This window comes from Mastigoproctus giganteus, chromosome 10 (genome assembly GCF_048544385.1).
Source record: "Mastigoproctus giganteus isolate SK-2022 chromosome 10, ASM4854438v1, whole genome shotgun sequence".
NCBI classification, from domain to species: domain Eukaryota; kingdom Metazoa; phylum Arthropoda; class Arachnida; order Uropygi; family Thelyphonidae; genus Mastigoproctus; species Mastigoproctus giganteus.
Window position 1 is genome coordinate 214538298 of NC_143584.1, and position 27698 is coordinate 214565995.

The 27698-nt window shown below is 35.3% G+C and overlaps 1 protein-coding gene across 5 annotated transcripts in view; it reads left to right on the top strand.

Moving 5' to 3' along the window:
- The window catches only part of LOC150079885 (liprin-beta-1-like), a 179139-nt gene extending 157750 nt beyond the window's left edge, over positions 1-21389 (top strand). For all 5 annotated transcript variants that reach the window (XM_090382234.1, XM_090382235.1, XM_090382231.1 and 2 more), the window contains 4 exons: positions 3933-4121; positions 4986-5168; positions 14374-14433; positions 21016-21389. In XM_090382234.1, coding sequence (XP_090238360.1) covers positions 3933-4121; positions 4986-5168; positions 14374-14433; positions 21016-21069 — 486 coding nt within the window. In that variant the 3' untranslated portion in view covers positions 21070-21389. The remainder of the gene's footprint in view (positions 1-3932; positions 4122-4985; positions 5169-14373; positions 14434-21015) is intronic.
- Positions 21390-27698: the final 6309 nt, after the last annotated feature.

A 27698-nucleotide genomic window follows, 5' to 3' on the forward strand; every position in this document is an offset into this window, starting at 1 on the left:
CAATATCTCCGAAGCTGTTTACTGCTGCCCTTGAGGAAGCTTTCAGAAGATTAGACCGGTCGCAGAAAGGAGTCAATGTGAACGGAGAGTACCTAAACCATTTACGATTTGCAGATGACATTGTGGTCATAAGCCACGATCCCAAAGAATTAGAGGAAAATCTTAATCAGTTATGCACAGTTAGTAAGGATTTTGGACTAAAGATGAATATGGCTAAAACAAAAGTAATGATGAACAAGTATGCCGCGGAAAGGGAAATAATGATTGAAGGAGCAGTAATTGAAAAGGTGGAGTCATATACTTATCTGGGACAAGTTATTAGCTGTAATAATGATAAATGGCTGGAAGTCAAGAGAAGAATAAATTTTGGATGGATAGCATTCAGGAAATATAGTCACATACTGAAGAGCAATATCCCAGTTTGTCTGAAACGTAAAATAATGAATCAATGTATACTCCCCACCATGACTTATGGAAGTGAAACTTGGGCACTCACCAAAAGAATGGAAGAGAAGCTAAGAACTACACAGCGAAGAATGGAACGAATTATATTGGGAATTAGAATGTTAGATAAGAAGAGAAACACATGGATTAGGCAGCAAACTCAAGTTAAGGACATTCTTATCAAAACTAAAGAACTAAAATGGTCTTGGGCAGGACACATAGCTCGAAGACATGATGACAGATGGACTAAGAAAATAACAGAATGGTACCCAAGAGGAGCTAGAAGAAAACCTGGAAGACAAAGGCGGAGATGGATAGATGAAATTCATGAGTTTTTGAGTAGTAAATGGATGGCCAGTGCTCAAAACAGAAGGAACTGGAAAGTTGCTGGAGAGGCCTTCATCCTGCAGTGGATTGAAAATGGCTGATGATGATGATGATGATGAAGCAGTTACAGTAAAGATACAAATTCCTCTTTTGCCCCTGGTGGTGCTGGATCAGAATAAAGAAAAAACTTCTAATTTTTTGTATAGATGAATGGTGTTTGTGATATGTTTATGCCAAGGTAGTTAGAAGACACGATTAATTCAAGAAAATAAATTAATCTCCACCAAATAACAATGTTGTGGGAGGTAGGATGCAGATGTATTTGTTCCTCTGGGAAAGAATTTTATGAATTAATTTCTGAAATTATTGAAAGTATCATGAATCTCTAAATTAATGTCATGGTTTTCTAAAGTATAGGAGCCAATAAAGGCACATACTCATAAGAAGTCAAGGTTAATTCAAGATGATATCAGTTAATTCAGCTGATGCAGATAGACCACTAATTGATACTTGAAAAATCTTTTGCTGAACTTACAAAAATGTAAAGATGAGCCATTAGTGAATGAAATATATTGATTTAAGCAGAATAAAGAAACTATTATGTTTCTGTAGTACTCCTTTATCATGAAAAGAAAAAGTTGAGTCTTTTTATATGATTTTACTTCTCCACATAAAGTTAATTTTTGAATATCAACACAAATCAAATTTACTTCCCTCAAACAATGTATGAGAGAAATAGACAATGTAAAAAAAGCTCATCTTTTTACATAAGCATTGAAATACTACATACAAACATAATGGTTCCATTATTAAATGAATAAAAAACCAATATTTTTTATTCATTTTTCTCACCTTATATTTTCATAACTTGCATTCAAGCAGTATGTGGTATCATTGATGAATATATATATATATATATATATATATATATATATATATAGATAAGTAGATTAGAGTATGAGTGGAGAAATGCTGACCACATCATAAACAATGGAAAAAATTAAATAGGTACCTGTAAAATAAAAGTAAATAAAATAAAATACTATAAATAGTACTTAATGCTATAGATCCTATGATTTTAACTTCTTCATCAAGGGTCAGTAGCCAAAACCAAAAGAAATACAGCAAGAAGTAAGGCCTCTGTTTCTGATATAAAAAATACTTAGCAAGAAATAAAAAGTGAGCTATCATAGCCAACCCGACAGAGACCATAAAGGAAAGGAATAAAAACCGAATCAAACCTAAATAAAAGTAAAAAGTCAAAACCAAGATAAAAAAGAATAATAAAATTTTAATTGCAAGCAACCCTAGAGGAATTTAAACCAATTTAATATAAATTGAAAGGAATCAATTTACATTAAATTGGTTTAAATTCCTCTAGCAATTAAAATTTTTTTTTTATAATATATACATCAGCTCAATTTTTACTTCTTGCTACGTATATTTCATATCAGAAACACACCTTACTTCTTGCTGTATTTCCTTTAGTTTTGGCTGCTGACCCGTGATGAAGAAGTTAAAATCATAGTATTTAATGCTATAGATCCTATTTGTAGTATTTCATTTTATTTTATTTAATTTACTTTTATTTTACAGGCACCTATTTAATTTTTTCCATTGTTACTACATCTATTGTGGTCAGCATTTCTCCACTCATACTCTAATCTGCTTATCTACATTTCATTATGGTCCTTGCATATTTCTGCTATTACCAGCAGTCCCCCTGATCCATAAACCATCCCAATTTTAATTTATCATTCTTTAGTATGCCGTCACTTTTCACTACAACTACTTGTTATTAATACATTTTATATATATATATATAAATAAGTTAGTAGTCGTGAAGGGTAATGTGCTCACGTTACGTTACTAGTAACGCTAGTTATAGAGAACAAAGGACAAATGGAACTGTGATCGTTATCACAGTTAACAAAGAAGGGCGATAAGGTAAAGGAGAAGTAATGAGGAATAATAAGAATTAATAAGAATAACTTAGTGCTGTTCGTCCTGTGATTTCAGCGCCTTTTTCGAGGGCCAACTGCCAAAATCAAAGGAGGAAACTGCAATAAGTGGGTATTAGCCTCTGTTTCTGACATGAAATACACATCCCACTTGGTATGCGTGAAAAGTAGGTAAGGTTTGTTTAAATCCAACACTATACAGCTTCCTATGTATCAGCCTCATACTAATATCAGTTTCCTGTGTCTTCTCTGAATGTGCTTCTGGTTGATCCAATGAGGACTGACAAGATATATGTACTACCCTTCATGAGTGCCCACTGGTCTCTTTCCATCGATTTCTGCAGTCTACTTGAATGTTTCTCAGCTGTAGTGGCAACCATATGTTTCCATTTGGTGGTTTTGTCAATCAGTATTGATCTAGTGTGTTGCAGTTCTGCTGAAATGGCACAAACAGATTAATTGCTAATATAGTATCCCATGATGACTCTCCATTGGAAGTTTGAAACTCAATGCTTTGACTCATCTACTGTATTTCATTAATCTGGTTGCTTTTATATATGTTCATGACAGATGGATAACAAGTGTGGTTCATTTTTTATAAAGGATCTTCTCCAAATTACCAGGAGTGTCCCATAGTATCCTCCCCAATCTCTTCACTCTTAGTAACATGGGGAAGATATGCTTTGGCAATATTGTGTTTATACCATGATTGTGTGTAGGTGGGTCTTCTCGATAGGAAAAGGTTCTGGAACCTGTGATTTTACACCTTCATCACTATTCAGAGTTATCCTTCATAATTGGAAAAGTTCCGTTGCCTGTATTTATAATAATAACTCGTATAAAAATGTTCTGGTTTTTATTAAGTATAATAATATAATATAAGATTGGCAACATTCCACATAAAATATAAGCTAGTAAGGTTTTCTTAGTTGCATATGTGATTAATACAATATGTGGTTCATAATATGAAGAGTAGCATTCCTAAGGACATTTTTCCAGAATCAAAATTAAACAAATTTTAGTTTGTTTTTAATTAAGTTAATAAAATATTTTTCTCCCCAGTGTTGTTTAGTTATATTTTGGATGCTGAGAATCAAGGATAAAGCTGTCACACTGACTTTTGTCAGTCAGTGTGACAGCTTTATTCTTTGTGACTATATTTAAGGGGAAAAAAAGATTTTATTTATTACTTCTTTGTAGGTCTATGAACCACGATTTAGTGCAGATCTTTTAGCAACTGTGCTCAACATTCCACCCACAAAGACACTTTTAAGGAGACATCTTAACACTCAGTTCAAACAGCTTGTGGGTACAGAGCTAATGGCTGCAAAGAGAGAATGTGAAACTCAACCTGGTTATATTCCATTGTCTCCCAGCACAAAAGTCAAAGTAAGTAACTGGGATGTACTAATGAATTACTAAATTATGTTTAACTAAATGAGACGTAAAACCTTTTAAAAAATTAATTACAGAGAATTTTTATGGGAGTTTGGAATTTTAAAATTTTAACTTAAGCTTTAATAATGATTTTATTTTATATAAAATAAAATCATTATTAAAAACTCAAACTTTGAGGTACTTCAAAGTTTATTCATTAATTGAAATTACAGTAATTTGATTAATTTTACTTTAATAACAGATTGTTATTGTCATTGTAATGAGTAAAATGGTATTTTAACACCCATCATTAATACTTGATTTATACTTCAGCTATTTGTAAAAGAATAAGAGAAATTTACCTCAATATGATACATAGAACACTTTCGTATGATAACTCTCCACAAATTAAAATGAATAAAACATTAATACAAAATGATTACAGTAAAAAAATAAATTGAAAACAATTAAAAAATAATTTTAAAAAAGTTTAATGTAAATTTAAAAAATCGATTTTTTACAATATTAAAAAATATTAAATATTATTTTTTTTTAAATTTACGTTAAACTTTAAATTTTTTTTAATTTACGTTAAACTTTTTAATTTTTTTAAAAATTTACGTTAAACTTTAAAATTTATTTTTTTAAATTGTTTTCAATTTATATTTTTACTGTAATCATTTTGTGTTAATGTGTTATTCATTTTAATTTCTGGAGAGTATCATACGGAAGTGTTCTATTATATGTTTCATGCCTTTTGTATCATATTGAGGTAAACTTCTCTTATTCTTTGAAAATATTGAAATCACCATAGAATGTATTGAACATCATAGGTTTATACTATCATACTTCAGCTATTTATTCTTTCTTTCTTAGAATGTTCGTAAAACACAGTTTGCCCTGATGAGGAAAAGGAAATCCGAGCTTGAGTTTGAAGATTTTGTCTGTCCTATGGATACTCCAGTGTCAACCCTTAAAATTTCAGCATCATCCTCATTAACAAATTCATCACAAAAAGATAATGTAAAAGACATTAATAAGCCAAACACAAATGAAAAAGTAAGCTATTTTAAATATTATTAAAGTAATGTTATTATGACTTTCCATTATAGAAAAATAAACAAGAAAATTTGAGTCTGAATCAAAACCAAAAATATCAATTTTACATTATCAGTGCATGAGAATAGTCTGTAATAAGCTGATAAACTTATTACAAAGTGGGAAAAATTAGCCACAATGAGTTTACCTGCCTTGTAATTGCTATTTTGATATTTATAAATGTGAAATTTTTAAATGGTATTTATAAATATTAGAAATACTCTGTGTTGTATAGTATTTTGCAAGTAACTTTTAATTTTTGCTTTTTTCAATCATAATTTAAAATAAATTCATTATACGAGTAAGTGTAGGGATCAAGACATTTGCCAATAACTTTTAGAAATTTAGGGGGTTTATAGCCCTTTGCACATTGACATGTTGATCATGCTACCCAATAAACAGGGGGAAAATGGACTGCAAATGAATAACAAATTTTCTCTAGGCAAAATTAAATTTTTTTTGTTCATTGTATGATTAGTTTGACTGCCTGCTTAGGAAGGACTTAGGAGCACCATGGTAGCCCATTCTGTGAAATGTTTTTGTGCTTAGTCCTTCACTTGTTTCACTTCTGTCAATTGTCTCAGTTCAGCTCATTAAAGGTGCTTCTGCAATTTCCTCTCACTTGTCTGTTTCAGCTGTCAACCTGCAGCTTTCCATTGGTTCAAACTATTTGAAAGCTTGCCTTTCTTTGTTTTGTAAAATGCTGTTTACTTCTGAAACTAAATATTTCAAAATAATTTACAGATCGATGAATTTTGGAACTGTTCTGATAAAATCCAATATTTTAAAACATGCCTCTTCCCCCTTTTTTATTTTAAAAAATGACAAAACAAAGGAATCCATCCATTTTGAACTTCAAAGGCATAAAGCTTTGAATTTTCTATAATGAGCTATCAAAAGACAAGTATGATGGGATAAATTTTTTTTTTTTTTTTTTTTACCAAGCCTGAAGTTGGACATGAACTTTTCAACATCATTTGCTTCTGAGAGCTAGCAACTATTAAATGATATGCATCAATTTAAGTAGTTTATGTTGTAATAGGAAAGGAAGTACTTTCATGCATGCACTCAAATTCCCAGTACTCAGAAACTAAATACAGTCGGGCCTCTCTTTAACGAACTTCCATATAGCAAAATTTTCTATGTAGCAAACTTTTTTGATTTCTGCTTGGTCATTAGATTGAAAGTAGTTTCCATATAACGAAGAAAATTTCCATATTCTCACCTCTGGCACCTTTAATAGCTAAAGGCGTTAATTCCACGAATTAAGAGCTAAAACATTTTACAATTTAATGGTGCCTGTAAACCCTGCAGGAGAAAACTGGAAAAACCACGGCATGGGATAGAAAAAGATGGAAGGCTCTGGAAGAGGCCTTTGTGCAGCAGATGGTCAGCAATGGCTAAAAAGAAGTAAAACCTGTACAACTTATACACTACTATATTGAGAAGTCCTGCTGGTCAGCTCTCCACAGCCATTGGCAAGGATTAAGGCATATTCCTGATGCAGGCATTGGCTCTGGTCAATCTATTTTCTGCCGTAATAATTCTATTAGAGAATTAGGAGAGAGTGATTTTCCTTTATCTCAGAAATTCATCTGTTGTTTCAAAGAAATGAATCATACACACTTTCATTAAATTTCACCTGTCTCTGTTTACATGATAGCTACAAGTGGCTCCTAATTTCAGCTTTGTTTTAACTGCTGTGCAAGTAACCTTACAGTGTCTAAGAGGAAATCCTTGAGTGTAGTGTGAAAAAGTGGAAGTCTTAATAGTGTAGATTGGAGTGAAAGAAAAAGAAATCACTTTAAAATTTGGTATCCCTGCCAGTAGTGTGTCAACCATTCGGCAAAACCATGTTTCGATTTTCAAACTGTTTGAGGAAACAGGACCCAGTCAGAAGTGTGCGAAATTATGCCTTTGGGAAGAAATGGGTGAAGTTGATTCAAGACCAAAACATGCTGATATCAGGGCTATTAATAAAAGAAAAGGCTGTGGAGTATGCATCTTTTCTGGGGCACAAAACATTTTAAGTCATTTCTAGTTGGCTGGACAAATTTAAAGAGTGTCATGGCTTACTCGAAAAAATAATTTCTGATGAAAGTGGAGTTGCAATCGAAGAAGACCATACCCATTGGAAAGAAATAGTTTTGAAAAAAATTATAGAGGATTACGAGTCCAAAGACATTCAGCGTTGATGAAACAGGTCTATTTTTTAAATGTTTGCTGAACAAGATACTGACTTTTAAAGGTGATAAATGTGTAGGTGGTAAAATAGTAAAGAGAGAATTACATTCTTGGTTGCAATTATGGCTGGTAATGAAAAACTGAAGCTTTTGGTAATAGGCAAAAGTAAACAATCCCTATGTTTCAAACAAGTAAAGCCGTTAAGAGTTGGACTAGAACAAAAAATCTTGAATGACAAGTGAAATTTTTGAGCAATGGATTTTAAATTTCAATAGAAAGATGACCAAAGAAAACAGAAAAACCATGTTGATTGTTGACAACTGCTCTGCTCACCTTCACTTCGTAATTTCAAAACTTACAAGTGTGACGCTTGTTTTCTTCCTTCTGAATAATTCGTCTTAACTGCAGCCAGTGCCAGATTTACATATAAGCTAAACAAGCTACAGCTTAGGGCCTCACATTCCAAGGGGTCTCACTCCATTTTAAAAAATCCTTTTTTAATATTGTCACAGGTGAACAGTAAGGGGGAAGGGCCTCATAGCTATTATAGCTTAGGGCCACGACAAGTTTAAATCTGGCCATGACTGCAGCCAATGGACCAAGGCATCAAGAATTTGAAAATGCACTGCCGAAGGTGCATACTGAAAAAAATTATACTGAGAATAGAAACCAACCAACCTATAGATTCTGTTTTGGATTTTTGGATGTGCATATCCGAGTTGGCGAAAGTGTGGATTCAAGATGTGACAGAAACAACAATTAAGAATTGTTTCTCAAAAGCAGGTTTTGCTAAAATGCTAATTAACACAGATGAGAGGGATGAACTAGTAGAAGACATAGCAATCTTGGGAAGAGTGCCAAGTGAGGTTTGATCAGTGGAGAAATTGTTCTTGATGAATTTTGAGGAGTTGATAATGATGTCATAGTAGCTGAATATCCCAGTGACTCCAACATTTTGGAGCATATTTAAAGAACTAGTGACAATATTGACGATGAGTTGGATGAAAATGAGGGCAACATTAAACCTTCCAAACAAGAAACGTTGGCAGCATTTGAAACTTTGCATCGAGGCCTTCAGTGGGAAGAAAATGTAACAGAAAATATATCTCAGTGGTTAAAGTTTAAACAAATTCAAATATTTTTATGAATGGTATACAGTAGAATCCAGTGTACAACAAAAAATAACCAAATATTTTACTACATAATCCTTAAAAGTGTACTAATATATTTTGTGCATCATGTACATAGTCATTTCTTAATATGTATGTATTAATAAATTCTTTTAAAATGTTAGAAAATGTAACCGTTCCCACTTCTTTCTGAAATTCTTTCTTACTTTAATGGAATCCTTTTCACACACATCTGTGGTTTCTGAAATTAGTAGTTTTTTGAAATTATGCTGGATATCCCTGATATAGCTGAGCATATCAGCAATGCAAGAGTACAGTAATGCACATGCCTTTGAGTGGACTTTTGGTACAAGCCTGCTTGACTGCTAAATATGCCTAACCATTATCAAAATAAATTGTATACTCCTCTGACCATACTCTGGTCATGCTAGAGTATGAACAGAACACCATATCTGTAAAATGAAATTTGTCTCCAAAGTGAGGGAATGATGTGCCAATTCTGATGCTGCGGGATGATTCGAGGTAATGAAATTTATGTTTTGTTTTAATGTTTTGTTATGTTTTAACCTATGCCCTAGGGTACATTTTGTGGAGCCAAAGAGCTGCATAGTACACAAGAAATATTATAAACTAAATTGTACTTCTGGCATGTGTTATGAAAGGATCAGAGTGTGAATATTAACTCTAACTTATATGCTGGCTTTGCTATGATCTTATATTCTTGTTTTTAAATAAGTGAACAAAAACTTTAGCATTAGCATTAGTAGAGGCATATGATGCAAGAAAGCAAGCTTATTCAGCATCAGCCAAAAAAAAAAAAAAAAAAAAAAAAACCACTCCCATTTTACCCCTCCGTTCGTTCGAAATACCTGTCCAGTTGAGCTTTAAATTTGTTTAGGCTATCAACTTCAACAAGTGATGGAAGTCGGTTCCACCAACCAACCACCCGCTGGCCAAAGGCAAATTTCCGCACATCTATCCGACATCCGTCCTTCCTCAATTTGAATTTATGCCCTCTGAGGTGATTATTCTGAGCAAGATGAAGAATCCCATTGGCATTGAGCATGCTCAAACCATTCAAAGCCTTATACACCTCTATCAGATCACCTCGCCGGTGCCTAGTCTCCAGACTCTGTAAATTGCAAAACTTAAGCCTTTCTTCGTAAGAGCAACCCTTTGTTCCATTCACTAATCTTGTTGCCCTTCTCTGTACCCGTTCCAGCAGCTCTACATCATCGGCGCCTCAGTAGCCAGGTGGGAAGGAGCAGCAGTGCGTAGCACACGCTTCTTGATTAGACCGGGGTTCGAACCCGTCACCACCAAATACGGAGGATGCGGAAAGGTCAGGGAATGGCCACCGCATATTCCCGGAACAATATGGCCTTAGTTGCTAATGTTCCTAAAAACCAAATAACATAACATAACATAGCTCTACATCCTTCTTGAATTGAGGCCTCCAGACCTGTATACAGTACTCAAGATGTGGCCTAACCATTGCCTTATACAAGGGAATAATCACCTCCTTATCCCTGCTAGAAAAATTCCTGTATATCATTGACAAGACACCATGAGCTACTCTTGCAGCTCGTCTGCACTGCTCAGAGAACTTCATATCTGCCTGCACAATTACCCCCAGGTCCTTTTCATTCTCCACCACTGTCAGTGTAGTACCGCAGAGTTGATACGTTGCTCTGGGGTTACTGTTTCCCATATGTAGTACTTTACATTTGTCAATGTTAAACTTCATTTGCCACCTCTCAGCCCATCTGTTCAACCTTTCCAGATCCTGTTGCAGCAGCATAGCGTCAGTAGTGTCCTTAACGACCCTGCCAACCTTTGTATCATCTGCAAACTTGGACATTAAACTTGATATCCCACCATCAATATCATTCATAAACACCGAAAACAACAATGGACCCAACACTGAACCCTGAGGAACTCCACTAATAACATTAGTCCACGTTGAACAGTGTCCATTGATTACCACTCTCTGTCTTCTGCCACTCAACCATCCCCTTATCCATAGCAGCAATTTGCCTCCAATGCCACACTGCTCCAATTTGTGCAGCAGTCTTCCATGTGCAACAGTATCAAAAGCCTTTCTAAGATCCAAATATATAATATCAAAGTTATTCCCTGCATCCAGTTCTTTTGTGACTACATCATAGTATCCAATCAAATTGGTCAGGCAAGACCTGCCCTTAACAAAACCATGCTGCGTCTGAGCTATAACTGAATTCTTGTCTAGATGATCCTGCAGTGCTTCTTTAACCAGTGCCTCCATTAATTTACCTGGAACAGAAGTTAAACTAACAGGTCTATAATTACTTGTGTCAGCCTTTGATCCTCCTTTGTGAATTGGGGTTACATTTGCACATCTCCAGTCTATGGGTACCTCCCCTGAGTCCAAAGAAGCTCTCATAATTATGGCTAGGGGTTTGCTTACTTCCTTTGCTGCCTCCTTTAATATAACTGGATAGATCCCATCCACCCCAGGTGCCTTTTTTATGTTTATCCTCAACAATCTCTCCTCCACTTTCCTCTCAGTTATTACAAAATCATCCAGCTCACTGCCAATGTTTACTTTACCTACATCATTCTCCTTCCTGAATTACTCCTCATGCGTGAATGTAGATGCAAAATACTCGTTTAGATTGTTAGCCACCTGAGCAGGATCCTCAACTGTTGAACCATCAATATCCAGTGGACCAATCTGATTCATCCCTTTCCTTCTCGAGTTTAAATATGTAAAGAACTCTTTTCTGTTTTTCTTTGCATCCTTTGCCAAGGATTTTTCGTAGTCTGCCTTTGCCTGCCTAATCTCCTTTGTGACTTGGTTACAGACCAACTTATATCTATCATAGGCTTCCATGTCACCCATTAATTTGTATGTATCCCATGCATTTTTCTTCTCTGCCACATGTCTCATTAGTTCATCTGACAACCATTTAGGCCTAAACCTTGAACAATATTTCTTAGTTGGTATGTAAAGCCTGGTAGCTTCCAAGATTAGTTGCTTGAATGCTTCCCATTTTGAATTTGCTGTTGGTAACATCATCAGTTGGTCCCACTGTATAGAATTTAAATACTGTCTCAGACCATCATAGTCGCCTTTACGAAAGCAAAAACCCTTCCCTTTACCTCTGATGGTACTTACCTCCTTGAGTAAATCCCACTTCAACACACTGTGATCACTGCCACCTAGTGGTTCATTTATCTGCAGATTCTTAATGCATGAAGAAAACTTTATACTATTGGTCTGTGTATGAAATGCAGTAAATCCTTATGAGAGACAGCATTTTCTTGGTTAGTAAAGTGATGCACACTTGAAGTTTTACTTTTCTTCAATGGTTTAAATCGACACTGTTTGTACCAGTGTACATGTAGGACTTTAACCACATGCCCACTGTTTAACAATCTACTATGACATATCTTGTGAATGGATCCAGATCTTTTACTTATCACATACTGTCTGATCTGCTTGCTATCGAGTGTGCATGCATTTTATATCCTATTTTATCTGATACATGCCTGTCATTTGACTTCTAGATGAACCATTACTTTCCAAGGGTGAGGTGCCAATACATGTTGGAGGATATTGTGCCACAAGTACAAGTATATAGTTTTTTTCCTTTTTGGTTTGTTTAAACAAAATACAGGTGGAAGGAATCTATTTGGATATAGATAAAAACAAAAACTTTTGAAATAGCAAATGTTTACTTTTAAGAATCAATATTTGGCACATATTGCCATCGAAGATGGGAGACTGTGATTTAGCTCATTTGTGCCAAATGTACCTTCCTTAAACTTTGCTCTGAGCAGGCTAGTCATTATCATATTATTCTCCCCAAACTATGCCAACACACACTGAGCTTAATAAGATTCTCTGCTATAAAACTGCACGGTGTTGAAAGAATGACACTGTTACAATATCACTCCTGTGAGTTATCATCATAGTGCCACCTTTTAATTGCAGTTTGAATGGTGCAGTTATATTCATAATGGCTTCAGATTGGCATCACTTCAACCCAAGTTCTTATACCTCATGAAAACAGTGTTATGTCAAGATATATCACTCCAGAGAATCATTTTTTATTTTTTGCATGACCCATTTACACCTGTCACTCTGCATTAAATTTCACAGTTAAAGGTTTGTGTGCAACAGCTTGTCTGTTGATGTAATGATCTGCATACAGTGTGCACACTGACTATTGATTTTGTAAATTCTTAGCCTGCTTGAGTGATTCTTTGGTAGTTTTGGGCACAGCTTATATGTGATTTCCTCTGGTCAATGTCCATCTTTAACATTGCCAATTGCTTTCCACACGAATGTGATCTTTTGGACAGGTTTTTGGAACACTAAGAAGTTCTAAAATCTACTGCATGCTAAGTTCTGTTCTATGGCATCTCATCACCTGTTCAGATTCATATTTGCTAAGCTTGTTTCCACATGGCATGCCAATTATAAATGAACAACTCTGCCTTTTGCAGCTTCCGTTATACTGCTTATGCTGCCATAGTGCCATCTACAATATTTCCATAAAAACGTGTATATTTGTTATTGAAATTTAACCTATTACTATTTATTTGCACTGATAATAGATTAAATTTGCACTTAGCAGTGCTAATATTTTGATTTTAGTTATCATAGTGGATGACATCTGATAACCCCATTCAATTTTCTCTTGGAAACTTTGCAAGTAACCCAGGGCTGGTGTTTGTGGTTCCTAAGGCAAAACTTTGTAATGGCACCTAATTCGTATCATAGCTTAACATGCACATATATGCAGTAATGCATCTAGCAGCATATATTTTAGGTGGCGCCTGTGTCAGGTGCTTCACTCGCACACCTCTAGCATCAGCCCTGAAGCAACTTTTTTCCTTAAATCAGATGTATTTAACCAAATATGACATGTATTACTGGTATCTGGTTAACTAAATTTACTCATAAATTTTCAACATGTTTCATTCACTCTATCCTCCAATGTATGTATATTGAGAGAGAGAGAGATTATATCTGGTGTGGCCGCTTTGGGCTTTAACTATAACAATTATGTACCCTCAACAAGATTTTGACAAATAATAAACAGAATTTTGTGCAACTTTTCCTATAATGCATTGACCGGCTGCATTCACAGAAACTTGAGCTGCAGAAGCATGCAATTAAATTATGATTGAAGTTAACAGCATTGATATTCAGTGTAATTTGGTTTATTCAGGAAAATTCATTTAAAACAGGCCAACCTTTACGATACAGCCGCCAAACTTTATTATTAATGTAGTGCAGTCTGCGAGAATGTGTTCCTTAGGCACATGTCATACCTGGGTGCATCCTTCTGGCATGTAAACATAATTGATCACACCACGTTACCCTCTGCCACTATTTCTACTTTGTATTCTGTGATGGGCTGGACCGAATTTCATTCTATCCAGAATCTTTTTGATGATAGTTGGCTCAAGTGTGTCTCTTTTGTGAGCTCAACATTAGTTTGGAAGATTGACTATTACAAACAACTGCTGGCATGTTCTGGGAGTTATTAATGCTTGCCTACCAGGTTTTGAGTAAATGATAACACTAACCCCCATCTTCTACTACAAGCATTATTTCTCCCCCAGATGATTTGAGATGGCCTACTCACTATACTCTGTGAAAGCTGGATATCCCCACCGTATAACTTCCTACTAAAGTACCTGTTTGAAGGGAATCAGGCCCTTATTTCTCATTCTGCCCTGCTCCAAAGTGTGCTATACTATAAACCTGATGTGTTTACAGTGCATATTGGAGGATAGATTATACCTGAAATGCTGTTCTGAGTTTTATTTTATTATTATTTTTTTTTTTCTAAAAACAGGATGAAGCAAGGGTAACACATGGGATTGGGGAGGTATCAGAAGAAATAAGCTCTTTAACGGTATGTATAGTTTACAATAATTTGCTCCTTAAAAAAAATGTGATGTAGTTTGATACAGTTTTAAATTGATATAAGTACAAGAGAAAGTGAAATGAAAATGAGATTCGATTTCAATTCGCTAAATTTAAGTTGTGCATCACCATGGCTATAAATTTAAGAATTGGTACTAATTCTTCTGTTGAACATGTTGGCTGTCCTGTATGCATGGGGAATGATACACAGTAGAGCAGAGATAGTGTGACATTCACAGCATGTCCAAGCTAGCACAATACAGTGTTCTTATTTCTTACAATGGAGAGCTTTTCTTCATCAGAAATTTACCACTGACACGTAAAAGGTATATGATAACAGCTGTATGTCATGCTTATGCGTATACAAATGGACATATAGGAATAAAAATTCTTGAGGATGTCTTTTGACTGGGACAAGATAGTGCATTTTTTACAGAAGAAAATGTCATATTGTCTGGTGATATCATCAGGGTGGATTATGTTCAGTTTTTGATGATATAGCTAGGAGCTGAATATCAGTTACAGGTCAACTGACATCATTTATAACAGATTATAACATAGGAATGTCTGCATGAAGTGGATTCAAGTGTCTCAATGATGAATAGTAACATTTTTGAATGAACTTTTGAATATCTCTCTCTCTCTCTCTGCTGCACAGAATGCAATATGAAGTCAGAAATGACTTTCACCTTGTTTTCATGTTTTGGAAGACTAAAATGATCTGGCGGGACTCAATTTCACACAGACATTGAGCTGTAGGAAGTTACCAGGTTGCTAGTAGCAACTAAGACTTAAATTTTCTCTCTGTATACTCTAGGATAGCCATATAGGATCAGAGGAATTTATAAGACAGAGACAAGAATATTACCATATTTTGTAGAATCACATGGATTTGATGACAGATACCACAGCTGACCACTCAGCTGTGGTATCTGTTATATAGATGGAATAAGTGCCTAAACTATGGTGGACTTTTTTTTTAACAAAGTGCCAGTTATTGGTAAAAAAAATTTCATTTTCATTTGACACCTCATTACTTGAGTTTTTTAATATATGCAATGAAAATTCCATATTTGTGTTTTTTCATTAAGAATACCACCTGGTGCCTCCATAGCCAGGTGAGCAGAAGCAGCAGTGCGTAGCACACGCTTCTTGATTAGACCGGGGTTCGAGCCCGTGACCGCCAAATACAGAGGATGCGGAAAGGTCAGGGAATGACCACCGCATATCCCCGGAGCAATATGGCCTTAGTTGCTAATGCTCCTAACAAACCTACCAACTACCACCTAAACAGTATTGCTTACAGTAAATTCTGATATAAACTAGCCAAATTGGATTTATTAATATAGAAATTATTTGTTTGTAGAAGAATAAGAGAAATTTACCTCAATATGATACATAGAACACTTCCTAATGACACTCTCCAGCAAATAAAAAAATAAAATTAATGCAAAATGATTACAGTAATAAAATTAATTAAAAATTAAAACAAATTCAATGCAAATTTTGAAAAAAAGACTTTCCTTCCTTGCAAATTTTGAAAAAAAGACTTTTGTCTTTTGTTCGAAAATTTGCATTGAACTCGTTTTAATTTTTTGTTTTTTTAATTAATTTTATTACCGTAATCATTTTGCATTAATTTTATTTTTGGTTATTTGCTGGAGAGTGTCATTAGGAAGTGTTCTATGTATCATATTGAGGTAAATTTCTCTTATTCTTCTACAAATATTGAAATACACTGTATTGAGCATCGTAGCTCTGTCTTTTACTAATAAAAGAAATTATTTGTTTAAAAGAAAAATCAGTTGTTTATAGTAAGTTGCTGTAGATAACTGCTTCACCTATTAATATTATACAAAAAACCAGTGCTTAATTAAGTTAAGTTGTTTAGAATGTTCATAGAGGCCTCAGCATATTGTATATAGGGCGTCTCAAAAATATTGGTACAAACATTTAGGGGAGGTAGGTAACATCTAAAGGAATGTGAATCGCATAGGAACCCATAACCGGAAATGTCACTGTAAGTCGGTACACGGCGCTGTTCATCAGTTCATGAGAGGGAAAATTTCTGGTTTACTCATTCAAGCAGTACTCGCCGCACGAAGAGCATGCATCTATATATGAACTGTGAGCTGGCAGACATGCACCTAGTGTATGGATTAGCAGAGGGCAATGGACAAGCCACTCAACAAATTTATGGAGAATGCTTCCCAGACAGACAGACATGTACTGAACCACCGTTTGTTTGCGCGTGTGCATCAAAATTTGTGCGATTATGGGTCATTTAGAGGTAACAGGAGTAGTGCGGGCAGACCACATTTGACACGAACTCCCGCCATGGAAGAAAGTGTGTTGAATGCCGTCCAGAATAATCCTACTACCAGCACATGTGCCATTGCCTCTGCCTTAGGAGTGTCTCGTTGCAGTGTACAGCATGTCTGGCACGACGATTCCTTACACCCCTTTCATCTCCAAAGGGTTCAGTTACTGCTCCCACAAGATCATCCTGCACGTGTGGCTTTTGCGCAGTGATTTCTCCAAGAAAGTGTTCAAGACTTGAATTTTCCAGCCTATGTTTTGTTCACGGAGGAGGCGTATTTCATTCAGAAAGGCTTATTCAATCAGCACAATGCTCGTGTGGGCTCACAACAACCCACACTGTGTGCGCCCCCATGCGGCACAACATCGCTTCGCAATAAATGTGTGGGCAGGTATGGTCGGCCTATACCTGTTACCATCCCACATGAACTCCACTAAATATCGGATCTTTCTTGAACAAGTTCTACCAGGGTTACTTGATGATGTTCCAGCAAATGTGAGATGCAACATTGGTTTCAACATGACGGAGTGCCTGCCCATTATGGAAGGTGTGTTCGTGACCATTTGAATAGGCGTTTTGGGCGTCGATGGATTGGCTGTGGTGGACCCCGTTGCCTGGCCCCCATGCTCACCTGATTTATCGAGCCTTGATTTCTTTCTGTGAGGGGCCCTCAGATCTATCGTGTATGAATCGCCTGTGGAGACAGAAATGGATCTCGTGGCGAGACTCGTCTGCGCTGCTGCTACTGTCAAAGAAACTCCAGGTGTGTTCAATCGTGTCCACCAATCCATGCTGCGTTGGTGTCACGCATGCATCGCATCTCATGGTGGAACCTTCGAGCATCTGTTGTAACATCATGAAATGCATCCATCTCGTACTCCATTGTAAATATTATGTCAAATAAATGTTTGCCACTAATTACTGTCTTGTGTCATTTCTGTTTCTTGTGCCTCTGCTACTACTTTCCCGTGAAGTTTCCAGTTATGGGTTCCTATGCGATTCACATTCCTTTAGATGTTACCTACCTCCCCTAAACGTTTGTACCAATATTTTTGAGACACCCTGTATATTCTGTGGTTGGTTTGCTTTTTTGAGTAATAGGAACCACCTACATAAAATAACTATAATTACAAATACTGCTATAAATTTTCTAACTAAATGGTGTTTTTCATCTTTTTTCATGTTTTTTTTTTTGGCAGAAAATTCATTTCAGCAGAATATACCCATTTTTGTTTCATGAAGAACTCCTTCCATATTTGTGAAATCCACGTTCACGGCATATATTGGGAACATAATGCCTGCAAGTGCAGAGCACTTGCCATATTATTTAGTAGAAACTTTTGTTTCAGTTACTGCAGCCTTTTTTCCCCCTTCAGCTCCAATCAAAAAAGTCACTTTCTTATGCGTAAAATTGACTTCTTAGTATTTCCATTAAAAATCAGTTCTGAAGGCAAGTAATTCCATTTTACATGAACTATTACAGTTTCATATTATTGAATATAAATTACTCAAAAAATCAACTCTCTTCATAGCAAGTTGCTACTCTATCTAATATTGCATCGCAGTTGAAACGTTCAGTTGATTTAAGGTGTTCAGTACTTTTTGGTTGTACATACATCTCAAGGCAACAATGCATGTAATTGCAAGAAAAGTAAGGCCCATCCATCTACAGGCATGAATAAAAGATAATCAATGTCTGTATGTCAACTTACATTGAGCACTCATTCACTGCATGTCAATATGTATAACAGTATATAGTGTCTTGCAAGCTTAAACATAGAGGCTATGTTGAGAATTTGCATTCTCTAACCCAGCCCCATAAGAGACCCTGTTTATAAAAAGAGTGCAGAGCACTGCAATTAGGACAGTAAACAAGGGAGTCAAAATTCAGAATTAGTGATTCTTCATGATGTAAAAGAAGCCATTGTGGTGTACAAGATCAATCCTAATATTATAGTGGGAAAAGGAGTTTTTTGTTTAGGTTATAATTGTGTTGGGTGGTATTATGCGCCACAAATTGTTCCATATCTTTTGAGGGGGGAAAAAAAAAAACCTTAACTGTGACTTTGATAGCATACACTTGGAGCCCTACGTGAAGCTGTTCCTCAGTTCCTTTTTAGGAATGAAAATGCATATACCATGGGGTTCATTTGGTTGATGAATTTACAGAAAGCAAAGATATCCAGAGAATGTAATGGAAGATCCTCAAATGTGAACTATAGAGCATGCCTAAGATGCTTTGGGAAAACAAATTACAAGTCACCACCTCTCAACAGCACTATCTTAACTAAAATCAGTATTGCCTATAGATGTCTTGAATAATCTTTCTGACAGCATGAAGGCTCGTTGTGAGTTATATAGCAGGGACGGTGATTGCACTCTGTTCATGGCCAGAAATTTATATATTTGGTTCTTGAGGATGTTACAGACATTCTCTCAGGTATGTCAAGCAAGACTTGCTACCACGCTGATGATGGAACTGAACTCAGGGGCTCACATCTGGTGAGTATGGGCTTGGCACACCCAGGGTCCTGAGCTGGATATCATCATTCTTCTCTTTTTTGGTGATTCCCTCCTACTTCTCTCTCTCATGGTACTCAATATTTTTTTCGCTGGTGCAGCATAAGCCTCAGGCTTCCTTGCACCATATGGCTAATAATAATAATATCCAGGTGATGGCACATTATAGCCAAAGTAGTTTATGCACCATGAAACCCCCACAACAACAACAAATATTCAGGTGACACTCAAAGTTAAGTGGGCAAAATTTTAGCAAAGTCTGGTCATGCTGTGACAACCAAATCCTCTGCTTGCACCTTCATGATGGTGGGACTGTTGGTAACACTGGGTATAAATACCAATGTGCAAGTCCAGAAATATGACATCTAGTATACTGGAGGTGACCACCCAGGTGCTAACCAACATAAGCAGTGGTAAAGTGTGGACTTCATGCCACACCTCTGTGTTACCATGCAGTACTACCACTTTGCTAATTGGAAGTTTGAAATGGTGGAATTCATGTTTAGTCTCCAGAGCAAAGATCCAGCCCCCCCCACCCATCTCTTCCATCATGCAGTGTGATTGACGTCTTTTAAGGTTATGATGGACATCGTGGTAAGATACAATCTTCCTTACATTTCAAGGGTACAGCTCTAAAATGGTGTTTGCAGGCCAGCCGCTAGATAACCTGCTCTACTCTGCCAGATAGTGACTGGAGGGAGTCCGAGTAGTGTGTATGCAGGAGACATTGTCAAGGCCAGGCCATGCTATGTCAAGGAGCTGGGTATATTCGTGTGTATGCCATATCCAAAAATTTCATTACTTCATATATGTCCTCCCCACCTTTTCTTACTACACCATGAATAGTCAAACTAATAGAACAAACTTATCTGTGAAAAGATCTAAAAACCTCCCAAAAACTTCCCCATTAATTTCACAAATATATGTGGTTTCAGTTCCAATCTCAATGTCCATTTCCACTTACAGTCTGCCAAGGCACATGTACTTTTCTGACAAAATTCCAGTTTGTTGATTTGACCAATGATCATCTCTGTTGTCCGAATTATTTGCTGTATGATTCGTTTTGCTTCAGTGTGGTACTTGTGCATATATCCATTCTGCTATTTCCTGTTAGAAACTTAGTAATTTGGAATCTTCTCTTTTCGATCTTCTCTGGCTTAAAATCTCTCTACCACATTCTCACAAATTTATCCGTTGCCTCTATCATTCTACAACTCCACTAATCACTTAGAATTCTCTGACTTCCACTCTTCGAAACTTGACTTTTTTTCCAGTTCAACTTTCCCATCAGGGAGTCCTTGGTGATTTTAATGTTCACAACTCCAGCTGGCTTCTGTTTGATAGTCACACAGACCCAGCTGGTCAAGATGCTGAGGCAGAAAATGTGTTATGTTTTTGGAGGATTTTTATGAGTTATTCATTTATAGATATCTACATTAAATTTTAGTAAAATCTTTACAGGTGAGAAGATATTTCTAAAAATGTAACTTTCTTAACCTTTGGCATGTTTTAAATGCAGAAAAATCCAAACGATAAACTTATCTAGCAATGTATGCCTAAATTATAACCAAATAGCTGCATTATTTGCTTTTCCAAAAAGGGAAGCTTTCATCTCACTGATGTATTTAAACAGTGAGGCATCAGTTTTTAAACATATTAAGTTGTTAAATGTAAAAAAGAAATATCTGCAGTTATCTCTAGGAATCTTATGACAAACTGTTTCTTTTTCAGAACCTTCTGAAGGATGAAACTCTGTTTGAGAACATGGCTGCAACAAATGTATAGGTACTTCACACAATCAAAGAATAGGGTACTTTTTTTTTTTTTTTCCCTACCAAGAATTGTTCATATCTAGCTTTAACTCAGTTACTAGTTTGAGGGCATATGTACAGGAGAATCTATCTAATTGTGGAGATTACTGCTCAAGACCAAGTCGTCCCTTCTGTGCTAATAAAACTAGTCTCTTTCATTTCAGAGCATTACGAGAAGAACCAATCTAATTCCACGTAGCACACACTGAAAAATGAAGCACATTATGGCTAGTAGCAAGTGAAATTATTTTATTTTATTAAGGAATGTTTTATACATTTTTATTTCACATTTAAGGGTACGAAAATTTTTTCTATGCATTGTTATGTGCCTTTGCATATTCAAATGCCACTGTACCGTTTTTATATACATTGTATAGGTTTTATAGCAATTTACTGAAGATTCTGTGTAATATTTTATAATCTAAAAATAAATTAAGATATTCTCAAGTTGGTGTCAAGTAACTATTGGAAAATGCACATATAAAAAAATTAGTTCCATACAAACAGGACTCAATTCATTTTATAGGTATATACATTTTTTGATGAATATAAATGGACAATTCAATAAAATCCACAAAATGCAAATATCCATCTCCGTTTTTACTTGGAAACAGCCCATACTCAGGAGTTCACAAGCTAGAGAGAATCAAGAACACCAACCTATGACTGCTAAATACACACACAGCAGTCACGTGAAATGTGTACTTCTCTAACATCATCTAAGGCCACTAAGTTATGGCAGTCTTTCTGGTTATATTCTAGCACAACCACTAACTAGGCAACTAGTTACCCATTTATGGACTAATTCAATGGAAAGGTTCGGTGAAACACAAGTAGTTGCTCTTGACATCTCAAAGGCTTTAGATCGTGTTTGGCATAAAGGTCTTCTAAACAAGCTTCCATCTTATGGTTTGCCAACTGTTTTTAGTAATTGGTTATCCAGTTTTCTCTCTGATCGCTCACTGAGGGTGATGGTAGATGGCTCTCTGTCTTCTAACTTCTTCACTAATGCCGGTGTCCCCCAAGGTCCAGTTCTTTCCCCCACTCTTTTCCTCTTGTATATTAATGACCTTCTTCCATTGACTGGAAATCCTATCCATAGTTTTGCCGATGATAGCACATTGTATTCCACTTTCCATTTTGAGAAACCTTGTCCTGCTCAATCAGCTTCAACTTCTCAAAAATCTGCTACCAGTTCCTTAAATGCTGATCTTCAGGTAATTCTCCAGTAGGGCAAAGACAATTTAGTTGATTTCAACCCTTCTAAAACTCAGTCTTGTCTTATATCTCGCAAAAAGGATTTTTCTGCTCCTATGCTTATCTTTAGTGACACTCCGATTTCTAGGCAAAATGATATATCTCTTTTGGGAATTACCCTGACTTCTAATCTCTCTTGGCACAAACACATTACAAATATTGCTTCCTCTGCATCTAAAAAACTTGGTTTTCTCTTTCGCTCTCGGCGTTACTTTTCTTCCAAACAGCTGCTCACTCTGTATAAATCGCAAATCCACCCTGCCATGGAATATTGTTCCCACATCTGTGGTGGTGCCCCCAAAACCTCTCTAAGGCTTCTTGATTCCATTCAGAAGAGGGCAGTTACGTTAATTAATGATTCATCTCTAACAGAGTCTCCCCACTCGCTTTCTCATAGACGTACTATTTCTGCTCCATGCCTCTTCTACAGATACTTCCATGGGCACTGTTCTTCTGAATTGGCTTCTATAATTCCTGCTCTCTCTTTCAAAACAGTCCGAACACGTGCCGCCACCAGCCAACATCCATTTACTGTCCAACTTCAAACCCACAGAACCAACTTTTCATCTTCCTCATTTATTCATTCAACTGCCGTTTTCTGGAACAACCTTCCTTCATACGTATTTCCTGAAAATTACAATCTACAGAAGTTCAAGTCCAATGTCAACAAATATCTTCTTTCGTCTTCTTAACCTCCAACCCATGCACGGATCAAATACTAAGTACTATAGGTTCTAATACCTCTCGCGTTCACATAAAAAAAAAAAAAAAAAACAAACTAATTTTGAAAAGGAATACAGTCATTAACCTTCCATCACTCACTCTAAATTTTAACAAGGATGCTCGTGTGGCACCTGCATTATCCCCTTTTTTGTTTTAATTATAAAAAAATTAATTTTTAGCTTTATGAATTAAAAACAGTGATCTATTAATTGTGATCTGATAAACTCAATTAAAAAAATTAAAATGAATGAGAGAAACCAGTAATAGTTTATTGTTATTAATTTTCAATGTTACTAATACCTCATACTGAAAATGAGATGCTTGTGTTGTGCAAAATTAAAGTTCTATATAGCAAGAATAGACACCTGTTGCTGGTGTCTCACAGATGCAGTGTAGGAATGGAAGTTACCTAGAAGAGATGTAGACACTTTTTCTGACCTGTATCTGTTAAACACGAAACAAAAACTTAATGTCTCTTAATTCATAGCATATCGAAATGAAAACAGAAAATATTGTATAACTAGTTAAGAGAATATTGGTGGACAAAGGTACATGGGAGGATTCAATTTCATTTACAAAGAGAAAAAGAAAAAAGCAGGGTTTGTCAGATGCCCTACTAGCAATTGAAGGTTAACCATGTTTAGTAACATGGTCTAAAACCACAGTCAATTCAAATGTGTACTGCTGCACTCCTGCAGTAACCACTCAGCTCCTTCAGGCTGAGTAAAAGCAGTAGATATGAGTAACCAGTTAAGAATATACAAAAGGAATTTAACTTTATTCTGTCTCATAGGAATTCTTCTTATCCTATAATGCTGATGAATTAACGAAAGATAATTCAAAATGCATTCTTCACCATCAGCCTATGTATGATCCAATATACCAGGATCACAGCCAAAGACCCCAAACTCAACCCCAGAAATATCAAATCCCATATAACTTCTAGTGATGGAAGACATTATGTCAGAGAAACACTGCATTAAAAATATACATTAAGCTATAATAAAAAAAAATAATAATCTATTAATACTAAATTTCGTCTGTGAAGTGGACTAAAACTCTGATGTTTGTCGTGCTCACAGGTTGGAATAAAACTGACCAGTTTAGGTCAGTTTTATTCCAACCTGTGAGCACGACAAACATCAGAGTTTTAGTCCACTTCACAGACGAAATTTAGTATTAATAGATTATTTTTTTTTATTATAGCTTAATGTATATTTTTAATGCAGTGTTTCTCTGACATAATGTCTTCCATCACTAGAAGTTATATGGGATTTGATATTTCTGGGGTTGAGTTGGGGGTCTTTGGCTGTGATCCTCGGATATATTGAATCATGTGTGGCCTGATGGTGAGGAACACATTTTGAATTATCTTTCATTAATTCGATATTATAGGAGAGTAGGATAAGAATTCCTACGAGACAGAATAAAGGTAAATTCTTTTGTATATTCTTAAATGTTAATATAACGTACGATATATTGAGACTAGAAGCTCTTACTGACATAATGAGTAACCATTATGTCAGGCTAAAAGTGTAGAAAGTTGAAAAACAAAGGACACTCAATCTTTAAAACACAGTTCTTTATTGTTTATTTTTAAATTTTAATAAACTTTAAAATGTGATACATACACAACTGTAACAGAGATGATTAACAGAGTTTGGCTATAGCTGTTTTAACAGTTGAAATTTAAACTTTCTTTTACTAGTATTTTCCAAAAACCACAAATTCTCTCAAATATAACACAAGTTGTTTTAGGTAGGAGAGTATTATATTGAAAGTACAACACACCTAACAAATATTTAACATGTATTAGATTAATGGGCAATGCTGAAAATGTGCTTATAGAACGTAATTGTCCACTTGTCAAAAATGTATATGGTTGATGTCTACTCCGTGCAAAATAGAATACTCTTAATTGCATACTAACATTTTAAGGTGGATTGCACAAAATATATCTACAAATGGCAAAAAACATGTTATATTATTTCGGCTTACTCAAGATTTGCATTTAAGTAACAAAAATGCACTTTCTTAAAACAGCAAACAGTATAAGAATGCTATCAAAAATAATTTAACCTATATTAATTTATTCCATAAAAATAAGAATTTCATTTATATCTACTATTAAGGTAAGGGTCAAAAGGTTAGAAATTGATTTGTACTTGATAGTTTACGATTGAGTTTTAACTTTGATTTAATGTCTAGTCAGATTGCTTTATAGCTTTAGTTTCAAAACTTTTTTTTTGTATAGTTATTTTGAAAGATGGTAGAAAATAGCTGCTGTATATTTATTTGGGACACAGATATATCCATAAACTGATAAGAATTACACCGGTGAACTGCTTATTTTTATTTTTTGTTACAGATCTCTTTGGTTGTGGTGTGCCAGTTTGTGTTGCCTTTAATATGTATTTTATCTGTACAAATGTGTTTGTGGATTGTTTAATGTGTAGGCCATAAAAAAAAAAATAAAATAACTCCCTCTGCCAGAGAAAGGCTTACTACAACTTCAACTGAAGAGGCTAATACGAATTTTTCCTGTTTCAAATGGGATTTGAAACAGGAAAAATTCGTATATTTGAATAAGAACAAGAAATCTTCAAAAATAAATTCGATATGAAATACCAATTTTATAAAAATAATAAAAAAAAGGGCAGTGTCGAGCCTTTTTAGTACCTGAGGCAAGAATGGAAAATTGCACCCTACTGTTAATGATGGCAATTATTTAATCTTTCTTTTGGGCTCCTTTCAGCTTTTAATCTGAGGCAAGAGCCTCGTTCACCTCACACTCAGCACGGCTCTGCTGTATGTGACAACTCAAATCCCAAGGGACAAGCATTCATAAAATTTTATATTTGGGCCTTTTTTTTTTTTTTTATATATATAAGATTTGTCCAGCTGTTTCAAATTTCATTAAAATTGGACCAATAGAAATCAATAATTATTTCTTCGTCCATTTACATAACTCTACTCTCAGTAAATGGATTTTCATGAAATTTTATATTTGGCTTTTTTTTTTTTTTTTTTTTTTTCCCTTTTGAAAATATTTATTGAGCCTTCCTAAATTTCATTAAAATCGGACCCAATAACAATCCAGCAGTTTTTTTTTTTCATACATTTCACACAGGCTTGTACAGCATTGTTTTTGTCATTAGTTAGAGGAATGAATGAGCAATATGGTGGATGCACAGAAACAAAGTTGCTCTCAGTTCACATATAAGTTGTTTTTTGCTCTTTTTTTCTTTTTGTTATAAATTATTATTACTACTTGCTATTATGCCTGAAATGTAATGCACTGCATAGATTAACTGACTCATTTTATTGTTATCTTTGGATCTGATATCTACTGATTTGGACATAAAACAGTTTTGTTAATGTTTGCTCACAATCTATGATAACATTTTTGAGATACAAATAAGACGTTTTACAGTCTTTCCAGGTGTTTTTTTTTCCTTCACCTCATTTCTAGCAGTAGAGTGTGATCAAACTTCAAATAAAAATTCGTATGCTTCATCTGTGTTCAACTTCAGTCATGGAGAGGCTTTCTGCTCTCAAGGAAGGCCAAGTATTTGGTACTAAGGCTTGAACTTGTGTTCACCTTAGATAGATGTCATTTTCCACTACATAGCAGATTAAATAAACAAACACAAGACTGTAGTCTCTCTATATTTCACATATAAGACTTTACAGTCTCTTCTTCATAGATTGTCAGTAAACATTAACAACTGTTTATATCCAAATCAATAGCTATCAGATCCAAAAATAATAATACTAAAAAGAAAAAATTAGCAACTGGCATGTCTCAGATTTTTAAATATATAGCAGATTTATCTATTCAGGCGATGTGATGCTATACAATTTAAAAAGATATTAGCAACTTCAGGCAGAACTGCAGATAATGGTATGTGTCTAAAGTTGAATGTAAGCCCAAGCATTAGCGCTGAGTACTCTGCTGCATTCAATCTTCAGTGGGAACAGTCTTTTGACGAATGAAATCAAATGAAATGAAGAAATACAAAAGTCTGATTTGATTTTAACAACTGCATTGAAATACCCCTACATGCCTGTTGCATCGCCGAACTTGTTAAGCTTAATTATTTGATTTTGTTCCCTCTACAGCATTAGCAGTGACAAGAAAGTAAGCTTATACAGAGTCAGCAAAAAAAAAACACCCTCCCATTTCACCTATCCATTCCCTCCAATAGTTTGTCTAGTTCTTCCTTGAATCTGTTTAAAACTATCAACCACCACAGCAACGAATGAAAATTTGTTCCAGCAGTCAACCACCTGCACATCTACAGTAGTTCCGTTGCGCAGCTATACGCAAATCCATTCTCTTCTGCCACAATTTGAAATATTTCTAGAACTCTTCTTTATCAATTTTATTGTCCCCTACATGTGTTACTGCATTTCCTTTAAAAGATCCAAAATGTGTCCATTTCAGTGAAGTTTCACTAGTTGGGAATAGAAGTCAGATGGACTGTGGTGGGTATTGTTCATGTTAACAAAATGGTTTGAACATTGGCCTTTTCCTTCAGTTTTATTTCATTTATCAAATTTCCTTTTGACAAAAAAGTTCTTCAAGAAGACTTACAGCTTTTTATGCTGCAAATGAAGCAG